This window comes from Macrosteles quadrilineatus, unplaced genomic scaffold (assembly GCF_028750875.1).
Source record: "Macrosteles quadrilineatus isolate MER2022 unplaced genomic scaffold, UCM_ALF_1.0 Scaffold_5__1_contigs__length_97177068, whole genome shotgun sequence".
Lineage (NCBI taxonomy): Eukaryota > Metazoa > Arthropoda > Insecta > Hemiptera > Cicadellidae > Macrosteles > Macrosteles quadrilineatus.
In genome coordinates this window covers 60542700-60560348 of record NW_026542598.1, presented here as the reverse complement: position 1 = coordinate 60560348, position 17649 = coordinate 60542700, and the positions used below count along the sequence as shown (strand labels likewise).

General features: G+C 34.0%; 2 protein-coding genes across 4 annotated transcripts in view; both read left to right on the top strand.

Annotated features, from left to right (window-relative positions):
- The window catches only part of LOC128994030 (RNA-binding protein Raly-like), a 334709-nt gene that overhangs the window by 33323 nt on the left and 283737 nt on the right, over nucleotides 1–17649 (top strand). The gene's annotated exons all lie outside the window — the stretch shown is intronic.
- On the top strand, nucleotides 5826–11153 carry LOC128995637 (uncharacterized). Its single transcript, XM_054420654.1, has 2 exons — nucleotides 5826–6924; nucleotides 7672–11153. Exons 1-2 carry the CDS (start codon nucleotides 5826–5828, stop codon nucleotides 11151–11153), a joined length of 4581 nt encoding a protein of 1526 aa, XP_054276629.1.

The window sequence follows — 17649 nt, the reverse complement described above, 5'->3', positions numbered from 1 at the left end:
AAGTACAATACATATATCGGGCCTGATAAGTGGTTGGTACTAGTAGAGTTTCTTGTCGTGTTTATATGTGCTTAGTAAAAATATTAAATATCTGTTAATATAAAAAAAATATATAAAATGTAGTTTACTTGAAAAATAGTGTAGTGGAATCTTCCTATTGGAATTCCCTTTGCTGTCCTTCCAAGCATACGGAAAATCATTCTGTTATGATTTATGTATCAATAAAAAATAAATCCAAGATTAAATCGTTACTGTTTTATCTAGATAGTTTTATGAATACAAATACTTTCTACGAAAAAGTGAATTTTTCCTATGCAGAGCTTGTAACCCTAAAGCCAATTGAATAATCAATTAGAAGCTGGGATAGTAGGTGTTTAGTGCATTGGCAACTAATCCCCCAGCATCAGTTAAGGCCGAATGTGGTCTTTGTTTGTTGGATTGACCTCTGATCCCTCTAATGGATTATACACTCACGCGTGTCGTGGTTTGTAATTTTTAGAATATTTCAGATCAACGGCTCAATTGAGATTTTTTACTGAACACAATACAATAAGCTCTTAAATAAATACTTTGTGTAGTATGACAAAGAATGTTCACCGCACGGTAAAAAGCATTGCTTTTTAAATCCCACTAATTTTCTGCTTTCGGTTTTAACCTCACTCGCTATTCTATTGTTGAACCAACATGCGTAAGTGTTGGTCGTAGTAATCATACTAATATTATAAATGTGAAAGTTTGTGTGTTTGTTTGTTTGAAGTTCAATCACGCATTAACTACTGGTCGGATTGTGTTGGAATTTGGTATGATGATAGCTCACATTCCCGATTAACATAATTCATACCTCATAATTCAACATATTCTTACCTCAAAAATCCTTTCGGGCTCCGCCCCAGTGGCTCTAGAGTTTCCCATGTTAACCTTATGAGTATTCATATTTAAAAAGAAATAAATAATTTTGCCAGCTGTTTCAACTACACAATTTGTTTCTATGATATTCAATAGCATTAAAAGGTTATACGGTTTACCAACAGGGTGCAGCACCATTAGGTCTTTATACAATTTATGACAACATTTTGAACCAAGCAGCAACAAAAACCTGAGTGTGAGAACTTTACTTCTTTCTATTGTTAAGGTGAAGTGGTAGAACATTGTGGCTATGGTAGATATTCTATACCTATACTATAGTATACCGTAGATTATAGTAAACCAATTTTTCTCAAAACGTGTCCTCTCTCGTTGCAAATGCAAAGCACGAGTATTTAACTAGAATAAGCATTGTACGTATACCAACCCCGTACGAAGAACGGGTACTCACCTAGTTAAATATAATTTTTTTATGTGGATACGCCATTAGCATTTAACTTTAACTCGCCATTTAACTCTTTGTTTAAGAGGATAGTTCAAACCATGCCACGTTAGCTTTTTGTGATACATCATAATTAATTAATTTATTGCTCAATAAAAAAATTTTCATCAAAAGGCGATTCCTCTTGGGATCAAACCTAAAACCCTTAGATATGAAGGTGCGCTCTATATCCACTCGGGTATACGAATTTCATTGTCACAAGAGGAAATTAAATATGTACGTTATATGTTTATTTAAATTAAAGTTTTGTCTGAAAACAAACAAACAAAGTCTTCGATGTTACATTTAAAACGTCAGAGTTTTTTTATCAACGACGATGAAGCATGTGGCCTGTTTGAGCGTTTTTACACAGTTGTAAAAAAGTAAGCACCACACCCTCCTGGATATTGAGCCGGCTTGTGTGTTCTACACTCAGTCAGTCATATAGAAGCTGCACCCAGCTCAAAGTTGAAAACTAAACCAGGCCAGAACTGGATATCCTATTATTTGCTAGTGACCTAAATACGAGCAAATCATGTAACCAAAAGTAAAGCTGTTATGTATGTAAACTAATATATGTACCGAATTATGTCATGAATCAACGGTAGACGGTAAACATAACATGCTGTATGATTTATGTTTTAATACATTACATATACTATTACATGATAGACATTGGATACTGAAATATAAATCGAATCTATAATGTCCAGCTAGCTGTTTTTCACTAAAAAGAATAAGAAACGAATTCCATAATGGAATGGGGCTACTATTGAATCGGTTAACCTAGTTTTTCACACCTTGCTAGCTTAAAAGGGCTTTTAAAAGTCAAAAATAAGTTATCACTTTACGATAAAAAAAATTGGAATATAAATCTTGGGTTTTACCAGTCGCACGTTATTAAGTGCTCAATCTAACTAATTTCTTAATTATTTATAAACCGGCTACAAATTTAACATGGAAATGGAATGCATACGTCACGCCCTTGCCTGTGTATAGTGAAAGCTAGATGATAAACGTGTATATTTTGAACATACAGTTCAGAAGTACAAACTAAGCCCGTCATGGGACACATGTCAATCTAATATTATTACGTTAAACCCAGTTGGTAGTTCCGTTACCTACCTAGGGACTTGTTATGGTACCGTTGTATGATCGAATTACCTATATCAGTATATGCAACCATCTCTAATATATGAGTGAAACTTATTAGGAGGAAACAGTTGTACGTTTGTTTATACAGAGAACTTTTGATACGTTACACAAAGCATTAATTAGCATTTCATAAATTCATTTACTTTTTTATTCCTAAATAGTATCTCATAATTTATTTGTGCTTTCTCATACGTGGTGAGCGTTACATATGTGTTAACACGTTACAATCCACTATCATTGTCTGTGAATATGTTTGTTGATACAGCAGTTGGTTGTAAGTGAATGTGTTGATATATTTTACATTTCAATCGGTAAAAAATGAAGGTTTACTAATACCGTGTAAGAAAGAAATAAAGTAAAGCACTTAAATAAAAAAAAAAAATGCAAATGGACCCCTCACAAAACAATTTAAAACCAATTTCGATGTATAATTGGACTTACTATGTGTTTGAAGTTTATTTACGGAGAAAGTAAATAATTGTTGTTCATTAGCATTTTGATTGTACCCTCTAAGAGGACTTTTAACTGGCCATTAACAGCCTTCCTAAACCTCTCCGGTGTGCCAGAGGTGGGTCGACTTGATGGCTCGATTAACTGCCAATTTGAGGGAAACAAACATGTAACTGCTCTTTGGGCGCCTGTTAACGCTCATGGACCCTAAACGTGCCTGACGTGAACTATCGGCTACGTGGGAATTGATACTGACGGGCAAAGTGTTAAGGAGTATCGGCACATTTTTCTTTGTTCGACTGTTTAGTTTTTAAAATTGATAGCGGGGAATAGAGGGTAAACATATTATTTATGTTTCACAATAACACAATGAAACACACCCTTTTTTGACATAAAAATATCAATCCATGCCAAATAACAATATTTTACAAAAATAATGTTTCTTTCAACTTAAAGTGGGACGATGCTTCCACGTTGAGACTCCTTTGACAAAAACTTAAAAAATGAAACCCAAACAGTGTTCGCTACTACCATAATTTGTCAACAATATAAAATCCAACTTTATGGAACCTTATGAGGTCACTTCCTTGTTTATTGCAAGTTAAAAATTCGTGCTTTCGAAAAACCACCCAAGGACGTGAAAAGATAAAAATCCTTTTTGTTCCAAATACAAAATACTCCCGCCGCAGCAAACCTGCAGACTTAGCGAATTTCCATTTGCCTGATTGGATTTAAACTAAAATGTCTCCTTAAAAATATCACATTTATTCCCTATTTAAACAGAATTAGTTTAATGAGTACTTAGGTTTGCTGCAACAGGGAGGGTAAAAACGTTTTTTTTATGTAAAATGTTTAAAGGTACTGTGGTTTAGTAAGAAATTAATGAATTTTCCCAATTTGATCAAAATATGTTCATAAACAAGCAAACTACAACAGTTGACTTATTCTCCATAAGAATAACATAGGAATTTTAAAATTACAATTTTTTTGAATTTTCTCCGTAACAATTAGGCGCATAATAACGCTTCAATATACTAAATTATTTGTTTTTTTAAGTTCTACAAAATGGTTTAAAAAGAAATTGTGAAATTTTGTGTTTTTAGGGTAAAAAATGGGAAAAACCTATTTTTACCCCATAAAACCCCCCATAAACCCCCGTTCCCATAGTCCGATCATGCTGGTTCGCGAACTCATTCAAGTTTATCCTGCCTTACACCTTCAAACCAAATTTTATCAAAATCGGATAAAAATTACTCAAGTTATCGTGCGGATGGACACACACACACACACACACACACACACATATATATATATATATATATATATCTATATATAGATATATAAAAATTTGAACGAATGGTGTTTTTGGCCTCTTTGGACATCAAAATTAAAAAGTAAATCGGTCCTGGGCTTAGGTCTTACCATGAGACCTACGGTAATAGCTACTTCCCTATAGCGAAATTCGCTAAAAGGTTCTATTTGCTAGAAATCAAAATATACACCCACAAAATAAAAATAAAATATCCTATCTATGATCGTTGTTTAAATGATCAAAACAAATTGAAATATGTACTACAAAGTACTGCGCATCCAAGGGAGATGCCGATCAGATGAATAAACGATGTCATGTCATGTCAGAGTAACCGAGTTATGTCTATACTACATGTCTGACCAGGACCAGACATACGTGTGTTGTGACTACACCAGTCCCTTGGTATCTGCTGGCTATTCATATTTGTGGTTAAATTTTAATTCACATCTACCTGTTACTTGATGTAAATTCCGTTTATTTGAGTTATATTCATTTCTACATGTACATACAAAATATTTATCGAAATAACTATAAAATTTAAAATGTAAAATTTGCTTAACATGAAACGTTCTGGGGGAAGCGGTTTTTTAGTGGTAGAGCACGGGACTTCGGCTCTAAGGTCCAGGGTTCAAATCCCACAAAATAGCAAATGGATTTTATCATGTGATAATGCCACATTGTTATTCACATTGTTATTTTTCTGCAAGTTTTATCTGTTTTGTTTGTTCTGCCTCTTTTACTGAAGTTTCACTCGGCTTTACTGCATTGCATCATTATTGTTCCTATACTGGTTTTGTTTTTCGAATCTCTCGTTTTGTCAACTTGTTTAGATAGTTTGTTATTTATAGTTGTTACTTATAGTTTGTTATTCATAGTTTGTTATTTATAGTTTGTTATTTATAGTTGTTATTTATTTTTTTATGTCTTGGTATTGAAGTCTTGTTTTCCAGTTTTTTTTCACTACTATTGTACTGGCCTGTGATTTTTTTTCTGCTTCTTTTGTATGTAAGATTATTGTATTTTTCATGTAAAAATGGTGCAACCATTTACAAATAAATAAATAAATGCCGCAATCCCAAGGTCTAGCGTGACGTAATGTGAAAAACCTAAAGCAAAGTGTCCTAGGACATAATAAAACCATTTTATGGACCTTTCGTTTTAGACAAATATAAATAGGATATCCTTGACTTTTGCATATTATATTATTTAGCCCTTTTGTTGGAAATTAAATTGTTTTTTATATAATACAAATTTCAATATTAATCAACATCAAATATATTAATTTATTAGTCTTTGTTTTTATGAACAGATGGTTTATTTTAATTTATTTTAAACAATTGAGAAGAGTTGTGTTTTAAGAAAGTGGTCAAGAACATAACAATTTAGTTAAATAGAGAAATGTTATAAAATATTGTTATTTATCAGAATTAAATCAGTTCTTCATTAGATAATATTTTGTAAAGTTCTTTATTTCACACGAGTTCTAACATAGTGGCGACCGTGACAGGACATTTATAGTTAAAATTCAGAGTAGGACCAAGCTTATATTTTACTTACTATACAATGGATAAGCTGAGGTCATTAAAGACTGAAAGGACTCAACTAAGAAGAACTTTTACAAAGTGCAGAAATGAAATGGACAAATTACTGAATGAAGATAGTAAAGATGAAGTAATAATTAAAAGTAATTTAAACAAGCTGCAAGATAAAGCTGATAGGCTTTTTAAGCTAGATGAAGACATCAAGGAAGCCTTGTTGGAAGATCCTGCAACAAAAGAAGAGGACTTAGAAGATGAGTTTGATACTGCAGAATCTTACAGAGACATGTTATCTTCAATGAGAGCTAAGTATGACCATTTCATTATTCAGGTTGGCCTAAGCCAACAGTCAAGAAGTGAAGTCGGGGATACCGTTCACAGTCTTAAATTAGCATCTAAGAAGGGGTTAAGTCTACCTAATTTACAATTAAACCAGTTTGATGGAGATGTAAAAAATTGGATAGGGTTTTGGGGGCAGTTTAAGAAGGTCCATGAGGATCCTGATCTAGAACCTGAGGATAAGTTCCAATACCTCATCCAATCTTTAAAGCCAGGATCATCCCCTAGGGAATTAGTAGAAAGTTTTCCCCCATCTGGAACTAATTATGTAAAGGCCTTAGAACAATTAAAAGCAAGATTTGGTAGGGATGACTTTTTAATAGAAGTATATGTGAGGGAACTGCTGAGTTTAGTGCTCCAACAAGTAACGCTAGGTCCTAATACTAAACTGTGCCGACTGTATGACAAACTAGAAACACAGTTAAGGGCACTTGAAACTTTAGGAGTCACTTCAGACAAGTACGCTTCAATGCTGTATCCTCTGGTAGAATCTGCTTTGCCCGAAGAAACATTACGAGCCTGGGAGCGGCATCGTTCAAGTAAGTTACCACACACACCCTCGTCTTCTACATTGTCAGATGATAAATCAAGTAATTTTTTACAAGAACTTCTTGATTTTCTAAAGGCTGAGGTGGAGAGTGAAGAAAGGCTGGCTCTTGCTCGTTCGAGTTTTAAATCTGCCACTCCAGGAGAGAACAACAGCAAATGTAGCAGCCAAAAGAGAAGGTCAGCAGTTCACGAACCTCGTCAGGGTCAACCTACGGCAGCTGCTCTATTGACAACTGGTACAGATGGTCATAAAGGGTCGGTGAGTAACTGCATTTACTGTTCTAAGGGAGGTCATAATGCTCAAGATTGTTCCTCATTTCAACAATTGACATTAAATGAAAGGAAGGAACATCTAACTAAGAAAAACTGCTGCTTTGTATGCTTAAGACAAGGCCACGCAGCAAAAAGATGTAAGGTATTTGTAAAATGCCTCTTCTGTTGTAAAAGGCATTATGGAATCATGTGTAGGGACTTGTATGAAAGTAGATCTAAAATTGATGCTGATAAACCAGATTCAAATCTACAAAAGCAAAGTAGCCCTAAGCCTAAGTCAGAGGTTCTCAGCAATTTTGAAAATAGTAAAGGAGAAACTCTGTTACAGACTCTTTTAGTTAAGGTTGTGGATGATAAAGGTAAAGAATATTTGGGAAGAGCACTTTTGGATCCAGGTTCCCAGAGATCCTACATTACTAAAGACTGTGTCACCAAATTAGGTCTACAGGAAATAGGTAGCGAAGTAATAAACCATAGTCTGTTTGGCGGAGTAAATCTTAAACAAAAATCTCACAAAAATTACCTTGTTACTCTTCAAAATATAAATAGCTCTTTCAAGATCTCTATTCCTGTGACGGATCAAGAAACAATTTGCAACCATGTACCTAGGCTTAAGAGTGAACAGTATTTTGACATCTTGAAAGAAAAGAACATTATTTTAACTGATGTGGGTGAAAATGTACCAGATGTTAAAATTTTACTTGGTGCAGATGTACTAGTGGATTTGTACACAGGAACTATGCAGAAGATCGATGACAAACTAGTCGCTATCGAAACGTACCTTGGGTGGACCGTGATGGGGAAGCAGCCATGCAGAGGAAGTCGTAAAATGTCTCTGCTAACTCTATTTTGCCAGTCTAAATCTGAAATTAAAGATCTATGGAGCTTGGAGACAATCGGAATCAAGGACCCTATTGAGGTGAAGCAGAGAGACTCCATTGATGCAGAAGTATTTCAACATTTTAAAGAAAATGTAAGAGTGAATGTTGAGAATAGGTACGAAGTATGTTTGCCGTGGTTGGAGGGTCATCCTGAACTTCTAGACAATCATGAAATTGCAGAGAGACGTTTGATGTCATCAACTAGAAGATTAAATACCCTTAACAAATTCAACGACTATGATAAAGTCTTCAAAGAATGGTTAGAAGAAGGGATTATAGAAAATGTTCCAGAATCAGCAGAGTCAACAAAGGTCCATTACCTGCCGCATCACCCAGTCATAAAAGAGAGTAGCTTAACTACTAAAATACGTCCAGTGTTTGATGCGTCTACAAAGGACAGAAGAGGGCATTCTTTGAATGAATGTTTGGCTACAGGTCCAAATTTAGTAGAGTTGATTCCATCTCTTGTAATGAAATTCAGGAAGCACCAGATTGGAGTAACAGCAGACATAAAAAAGGCTTTTTTACAGATCAGTTTAGCTCCTCAAGACCGAGACTACCTTAGGTTCATTTGGTGGGAAGACTACAAGACTAGAAAATTGACAACTTTTAGACATTGCAGAGTTGTCTTTGGAATTACCTCCAGTCCCTTTCTGTTAGGAGCCACACTAAATCACCATTTGGATTACGCACCACTTCATCTACAAGAGACAGCTGCGAAATTGAAAGATGCCTTTTATGTTGATAATTGTATTGTTAGTGTTGACTCTGCAGTAGAACTAAAAAAGTTTGTAAATGAGTCCATGGAACTAATGAAGCTAGGACAGTTTGAATTAAGAGAATGGGCTAGCAACTATTCAGATGTCAGTAACCTTGAAAATGAGTTTTCAACAGAAAATATTGTACCATTACTGGGCATATTGTGGGACAGGGAAAAGGATGAGATTTTTTGTGACATACGATCCATTTCTATGCCAAACAAGAAGGTAACCAAACGAGATCTACTCTCAGTAGCCCAGCGAATTTTTGATGTGGTAGGTTTCACTTGTCCTGTGTCTTTATTACCTAAGTTACTCTTGCAGGAGACATGGCTGAAAAAACTGACGTGGGATGACGAACTTCCAAATGAAATATCATGCCAATTTTTAAAGTGGGTTGAAAATATTCATTGGTTGGAAAACTGTCGAATACCAAGAAGACTATTTCTGTTAGGGAGTCAGTCCGTAAACGAGACTAGTTTTCATATATTTTGCGATGCTAGTAAACTGGCTTATGCAGCTTGTCTTTTTATCAGAACCAAGTCTCAAAACAAGGTAGCTGTGCAGCTTATATATGCAAAATCTAGGATTGCCCCGAAGAATGCAACAATACCAAGATTGGAGCTGTTGGCCGCACTTATGGGAGCTCGGATCTACACACATGTTCAAAAGGCGTTGAAGATGTCATGTAAAACATATTTTTGGACAGACTCATCAATCGTACTGACATGGATCAAAGAGAAGGAAGATTGGGGAACTTTCGTTGGGACCAGGTGCAAGGAAATTTGTAACACTACTTCTAAAGATGATTGGCACCACATTTCAGGAGATCTTAACCCTGCTGATTTGCCTTCAAGAGGTTGCGGAGCTAAGACACTTTATGAATCTCAATGGTGGAAAGGACCGTATTGGCTTCAAAATGATGAGTCTCAGTGGCCAGTGTCGAGTCTTATGCTACCAGATTCAGAAGCATATACTGAACGGAAAAAGAAGATTATATCAGCAGTAACTACAGAAAAAAGTATTGATTTCTCAATGTCATTACTATACTTTTCAAGCTACCTAAAACTGTTAAGAATGGTAGCATGGATTTTACGATTTATTAGGAACTCAAGTCACAATCAAGAATCAAAAAGTGAAAGTTTAAGTAGTGAAGAGATTCAAATGGCTGAAGAGAAAGTTATCTTATGTATCCAAAAGAACTCGTTTGGAGAAAAATCAAAATTCCAGAAAAACTTGCCAGTTTTCTTCGATGACAAGGGTTTGTTAAGAGTGAAGACCAGACTAGTTCTGAATGACGACAGTGAAGATTTCAAATTGCCGATTCTTTTACCTTCAGGTCATCCTATCGTGACACGTATCATTATGGAACTTCATGTTGCTAATCAACACGCTGGACTTCAATCAATGTTAGTTATAGTCAGAGATAGGTTTTGGATTCTAAAGGGTAGAAAAACCATTCGTAATGTTTTATCTCACTGTGCCAAATGCAAGAGATTCAAGTCTAAAGCAGGAGAAGCACCAGTTGCTCCACTTCCCTTAGAACGGATCACAGAATGCAACGCTTTCCAGTCTACAGGCATTGATTTGGCAGGACCACTGTACCTAAGAAACGGGGAAAGAGCATGGGTGGTTTTATTCACATGTGCCGTGTACAGAGCTGTGCACTTAGAGCTGGTACAGTCTCTTTCAACGGAATCCTTCATATCTGCTTTACGACGATTTATATCCAGAAGAGGACGAATTTCACTAATTTACACAGACAATGGGACCAATTTTGTCGGTACAAATAATATCCTTAAGCGGTTGGATTGGAAAACCATTTCTCGGAAATTCGAGATCCAACAAATAACCTGGAAATTCAATCCTCCAAGTGCCCCATGGTGGGGAGGTATGTGGGAACGACTAGTGAGAATGGTCAAGGAACTGTTGAGGAGAAATCTAAGATTGGCAAAAGTAGATTATGAAGAATTAATGACTCTTTTATGTGATTTGGAATCTACCATCAACTCAAGGCCTTTGACCTATATGAGTGATGACTATGACACTCTACAACCTCTCACACCTTCAGTATTTCTACAACCAATTGTTAAGAGTGACGTTCATGATTTGGACATTGTCGACTCAACCACTCTAAACAAGCGAGTGAGGTATCTTCAAAGCTTAAGACAAAATTTGAGATCAAGATTTAAGAAAGAATACCTTGCGATGCTAGTACATAGATCTAAAGAAAACAGTGGTAAAGGAAGGAGGACAATAAGTACTGGTGATATTGTACTAATAGGTGACGATAATATCAAAAGAATAAATTGGCCACTAGCACTAGTGTTGGAGACAATACGAGGAAAGGATGGAGTCTGCAGAGTAGCCAAGTTAAAAACAGCAAAAGGAGAACTAACAAGACCCATCCAGAGACTTTACCCCATGGAAATAAATTCAAAGGACATGTCAAGGAAACAGGATGCACATATTGAAGTGGAAGATAAGTCATCAACACCAACAGAAACAAGAAGAGGGAGAAAGATAAAAATCCCTAGGAAAATGGACTTGTGAAAATATAAAAGAAACATGTAAATAGTTTTGTTTGAAATTTTTGATGACGTAAAGCAAAATTCCAAGGTGGGGAGGATGTTGGAAATTAAATTGTTTTTTATATAATACAAATTTCAATATTAATCAACATCAAATATATTAATTTATTAGTCTTTGTTTTTATGAACAGATGGTTTATTTTAATTTATTTTAAACAATTGAGAAGAGTTGTGTTTTAAGAAAGTGGTCAAGAACATAACAATTTAGTTAAATAGAGAAATGTTATAAAATATTGTTATTTATCAGAATTAAATCAGTTCTTCATTAGATAATATTTTGTAAAGTTCTTTATTTCACACGAGTTCTAACACCTTTGATAAATACATGCAATTTTTAATAGATTACATGGTTCATCATCTAATACTACTATTTTTTGCAAAATAGGACTTACAGATCAACATCTTAATAATAAGCATCTGTTTGCAATAAAAAATATTCAGCAACAAATTATTTAATAATGATGTTATTTATTGACATTACCGTTAAATATTAATTCGACAAATGATAGTTTCCTAAAAACAAACCTCTACTTTTCAAAAATCAAAAACAACTGCTTCGTATTATATTTTTTTAGAAATAGATTATATGTTTATGTTTTCGTAACACGATATTCACATAGAATACGGTTTAGTTTACAATATTCTGTAAGTAATCTATCTCTTACGCTATTTACAACAAGGTTTTGATTATTATTTAGAAGAAGCAAATATGTAACAATGACACGTTCAAATATAAAATGTGTATTACCTTTTCAGACATGCTCAGTAGTTTCTCATTTACATTTAATTGTATGGTATAATATTTACATTGTGTACAGCGTATAAGATATATTAAGGGTAAAACTAAGAACTTAGCTATATACATGCACAATCACAGATAAACCCGTCGTCAGTTAATAAACCAACCAGTAAACAACCCGCAGTTCAATTACTTATGAAAAATTACATAAAACGAGTTGAAACGGTCGGTTACCTTTAATCCATGATCAAAGATATTTAGAATGCACAGCCCAGTGTTACACAACGAGTGATGACCGATCGTCTGGCTAATCCATGTAATGGATTCACCACATGCCTTGGCGTGTTTTTATATCCACTCAAATATTACACACTTTGTATTAATAGACACGTGATGCTTTCAATTTTTTATCCAGGTTTCTGCCTATGCATACTACGTATGTGAAAACTGTATAAATGGACCTGACACGCGTGTACCTTTGTGATATATTTGTTATATATCTGCGGATACAGTAAAATAGCTGTAAATATAACTTTACTTTAAAAAAATAAAAATAAATAGTTTTAAAAATTTAACCATTATAAAAAAAACTTCCCACGAAGATTCTACCCTTTCAATAAAATTTCACACTTATGAGACTGAGTTTTTTTTTCGGAAAAAAAATATGCAAGATTAACCAATTGTAACTCAAAATGTGAAATAATTACGTACCCGAAGCATAGTTAAAGTCCATGATGAAACTACCCACTAAAATGAAAAAATATTAGGATCTCCTAATGATTGTTAGACTAGAAGATAAATAAATACCTTCGGCTCAACTAAATTTTACTGATAAAAATTAAACATTTCTTTGATTTCCTTTTCATACTGCATTGCTCACTTACTTTGTCAACGTTTAGAAACGCTTTTTAGGGTTTATTTAATTACACTTGATTAAATATATATGAAAATAATCGATAAAACTCAACAATCAAAAAGCAAAGAGCAGCAGCAGGTTTAGCATACATGATGATAGTGTCTTAAACACGTAGAACGAAGTTTATAAAGTTGGTGTAAAATGTGATGATATTGAACATTTCCTCCGCCACGTACGATCAGCTGACCGGTTGAATAAACGATGCCTTGTCAGTGTCAGAATAACCTGGTTACCTACACCTCACGTCTACATCCTGTCTGCTCTTGTGACTTCGACGATCCATCAATGTTTATAGGAACTTGCCACACGCTGAATTTTGTCAGCATCTGCATCATCGGTTTGCAATATTAAAATAATTCACTTGCAAGAACCTGATGGTAAAACAAATTATGGAATGTTTGTGAGTACATTGGTTGTCCATAGGGATGATTTACAAACTATAAATGGAGTTGATATATTTAACTAAGTTATTGCATTGAAACTGAATTATCTTTAGGTAAATGACTGCTTTTAGTATTACAACTATAAGCTAACGAAATCCCTTAAAAATGCACCCTAAGTAGCAAGAAGCACTGAGCTGACATAATTGCTATCAAGCATTGCAGAACATGAAACACATATAAAAACATCACATACATTTAACAGTGTAGAAAGTAGCTCTTGATTAACATTAAGAGCTAAATTATTTCCAGGGTTTTGTTTCTCAGACCAACAAAGTTGCAACGATAGTTTAAAATCGTTTAGTAGGGTGAAAGATAGATGGCCGTGTGACATTTGTTTGTATTGAAGGTGTCCAATATTGGGTATGTGAAGGTCGTGAGTACGTTTTTGATTGCAGCTCTTGAAAAACGCAAACTTGACGTGTAAACTTACAGTTGCCATGAATAAAATAAAGCTTAAACTTTTAAAACTGGCTAGCTTTACAATATGATAACCATAATCTTTCTGGATCCAAAATACAACGTAACAATTGTCTTAAATTCCTTACAAAAACTCATATAAGGACTAACATCAAGTAAGTCCTTTTTATATTTCAGCTAAACTATAAGTAATAGTCTGTTATGTTAAGTACAAGGTGCGTTGTAGTTTAGCTCATCCCTATCTACGTAAAGGGGATGATTAGGGAAGGGTAGGCCTACAGTACTGTCTGCGTGACTGACTAGACATTGCTGCCATCTCGTGGGGATATATCAACTTGGCTGTGGCAATCACGCTATAGCTAAGTTAGGTAACGATCAATAACCTGGTGGATTTTATCTCTTTCTTGTACGCTAATTTTTTACTTGAGCGTAGTAGGTAAGCGTTAGTAGGTTCAGTCTTGTGACAGTCAACTGTAAAAGTCCGATTGGGAAAAGTACTTAATTGATTTAAGAAGAGATGAATGAGAAATACACAGAGCAAGTGCCTATTGAAATCACAATAAATTTTAGGATGAGGTCTGAGTTTATTATCTGTTACTATCTAAATGATCAAATTTTCACCAGAATACTCTCTAGTATAATTTGCCATGGGGAGCGAGCTGGCGTAGTGGCTAGAGCGCGGGACTTCGGTCCGTGAGGTGCCGGGTTCGATCCCCGCCAAGTCACCAATGGATTTTATCTAAGTGATAATGCCGCAACCCCTAGGTCTAGCCTGAAGTAATGTGAAAAACAATCCCAGGCTCGTGCCTAGCGTCCTAGGACAAAAAAAAAAAAAGAAAGTATAATTTGCCATACAAGGACAACTTTGGGTTTGAAAGATGAGCTTTTTAACGACTTTGTTTCCAAATCCATCTAAGAGTATACAGTTATTAATCTGAACGATTTTTTTCAGGACTGGATATTATCATTCTGAATAATCAATGAGTAATTGATCAAAACGTTTTCACCAACCCCTTACATATTGTAATACATAATGCACACCTTTTATTCCGAACCATTTCATGGTCATGAAAGTTGTAAGATGATGTACACATGCAGATTTCAGAAAAATAGAATCACTTAAAGTGTGTTTATATGTGTTATTTTGTATTAAACCAAAAAGAGTGTTAGCTTTGGTGCAGATAAATCTATTGTACTCATGTTGTAACTTCTAGGCTAAAAGAAAAAAATCACACACCTCTCTTTTGACAAATGTTCTTGGGGATAGATACTTTAGAATACAATGCAATCACCAAAGTGGTTAAGTGGAATGCAGTTTCTGGGATATACCAAAAAAAGCAAAATACAACATTTAGGGGATGTGCTACACCCAGAGTTCGACGCCAAGTAATTAATTATTTTTGTAGTCAAGGATTACTTAATTAAAATACAGTAATTATGGTGGGAACATAGCAATACTTCTTTAGGAATTATCTGTCATAGAAATACAGTCTTCGGGTCTCAAACAGGACGACGCTAAGAAGATCCATCTGGGCAGCGATGTTTTAAATCGGCCATGACACTTCACTCCGTGAAACACATCAACTTAATTTACAACTCCCATACACATAAAATAATTAGATTAGATTAAAAACAATATCTATGACACATCAATATCAAAAGACACCACTCCCAAGCAATTGATGTAGCCTATACTCGTTAGAATAAGCTAACACATTTTAATATGTTCCAAATATACGTACCTGATTAAATGATTTTTAATTGTAAAATTTCCACGTACCAAGAAGCACGAGTGAGTGGTCCTTTTAACTCTGTTATTCCATTCATAAGGCCATGAGTATATTTTATCAGCTCCACAACAAGACCACTAGGCAGCTAAACCTTCTTACACTCTTGAATGAATTACGTTGTTGTTTTATCTTATAACTCAAGTCATTTTACAAATGCAATGCGGCATAGCGTTAAGTATGGCTGCCAGCGCTGTAGGAGTGCCAACATTCACTTAATCTTCTGCTCACATATTATTAAATTTAGTAAACTAAAAACTGTCCAATTCGCGTTATTTCTAAAAATACCAAAGACCTTGTGTTTGTATATGCGGAGAGATATTTTTATTTTTTACTTCTCGAGTCAGAACATAATTATAATGGGCATATGGTAATGGATTGGAATGTTTCGAAACGAAAATAAATCGATGTGATTAATAAAAAACTAATTTAAAAGATTATTGCGAGTATAAATATTTTCACTGATTGGGTAACCCAGAATGAAAACGCTGATTGTTTTAGCTAACTAGCAGTGGCCTACCAAAATGACCATGGATATTGTTTGGTACACAGTATCTTAATTATTATTTCCCCCCTTATGAACCTTTTTTAATTTGGTAAAATAAAACATTGCTGCAATATTTTTGTATACATACGTATGTTTTTTTTGTTATTTCAGTTTAATAACTTTAAGTTTCTTTCCTTTTTAAAATACATACAATAAAAATATCATTTTTTCTCAATACAGGTATTTACTCCAAGTTTTGATTCACTACACCGTTATTAAAGCCGTTATTGAATAAAACAAATTTTGCAAAAAAAAACAAAATGGCGGCTAATTGGTTAATTTTTGGGTCAAGAAGAGAACTAAATAAAATTATATAAATATGGTACAATAATAATTAAGATTTTCTTGAATTTAATCTAGTTCTTACAAAAAAGATCAATAGAATAAAACAAAAAGCCATCAACAATACCTTTATTAGTTTTCAGTGTTATCATTTTTAAGATTATTGATTGTACCACTTAAAATATTGGTTTTCTTTAACAAACGCCAAGCGCAGATGTTAAAACCTTAATTTTTATGTTTGGCTAGTAACATTTTATATAAAGAACGAGTACACCACCGTATTCATTCTTTATGAAATGTTTGATTCGGTGTCAGAAAAGTTGAGTTTGAATATAAAAGTTTCTCAATACATTCACCGTGTTCGCGGGTACAGGATATACTCGTAATGTTCTTCTGGATACTTCCCCAAGTTTCGCGTTTCATTTATAACTTATCTTATTATAAAAGTTCATACGTGGCATAATGTTCTGTCTTCTTCAAACAAAGGTTATGTATTACAACTCCCAAAATAATAGGTTATTAATGATGGTGGTTCTATTTTATAGGGACACTACTTTTATACAATATGAGCTAAAATGTATTCGAATCGACTTAAAATACACGCAGTAATACTAATTATATAACCCAACAATATCAGTACCTATGGATTAATTTTACCTTTATGTAATTGTAAAATATGTGCAAAGATTAGATTGTACAGTAGTTACAATTAAAACTCTAACTTTTCGTAATAGTCCTTTGGATATTCTTTTTGATGCACAAAATGTATTGGAGCTTTTGTAATTTTATGAATTTCAGTTTTAACAAAAGATAGTCGCAATTATTCAGCTTTTTCGTAACTGCACCAAACTGTAACTAATACGATGATTATTTTAAAAGCGAACTTCAAGTTCTGCTTAGACAGTTATTTAAAGTTTAGTATCCAACTAAGAACTATTTTAATTATAACGAAAATCTTTGTTAAAAGTAATTAAAAAACAAATTACTGACTATTTGAAAGGTGGTTGACTGTAAACACATAAGAAATATTACTCATTATTTTTGTTCACAAAATTCTTAGGCTGATGTAATTTAAGTACATAAAATATAATGTGAATGAAAATGTACTTGCCCTTAAAATTATTGAACAGGCGGTTTCATTATTTAATTTTATACAGTTAAAATAAGTAGTGTCCGAAAAAGAACCGAAACATTTTAAAGGCAAATACTGATACCAAATAAGATGTTATCTTTTATGTTTTATATATGTATTTAAAGCTTAAATTCTCAAGTTTTATGATATGAGCACCATTAGTGGCCCTGCATAAATCTAAGTGAAATTTGACCT

Coding starts and splice junctions, on each gene's coding strand:
- LOC128995637 (XM_054420654.1), top strand. CDS start 5,826: ATGGATAAGCTGAGGTCATTAAAGACTGAAAGGACTCAACTAAGAAGA. Junction 6,925..7,671: donor AGCTGCTCTATTGACAACTG/GTACAGATGGTC, acceptor TACTTGGTGCAG/ATGTACTAGTGGATTTGTAC.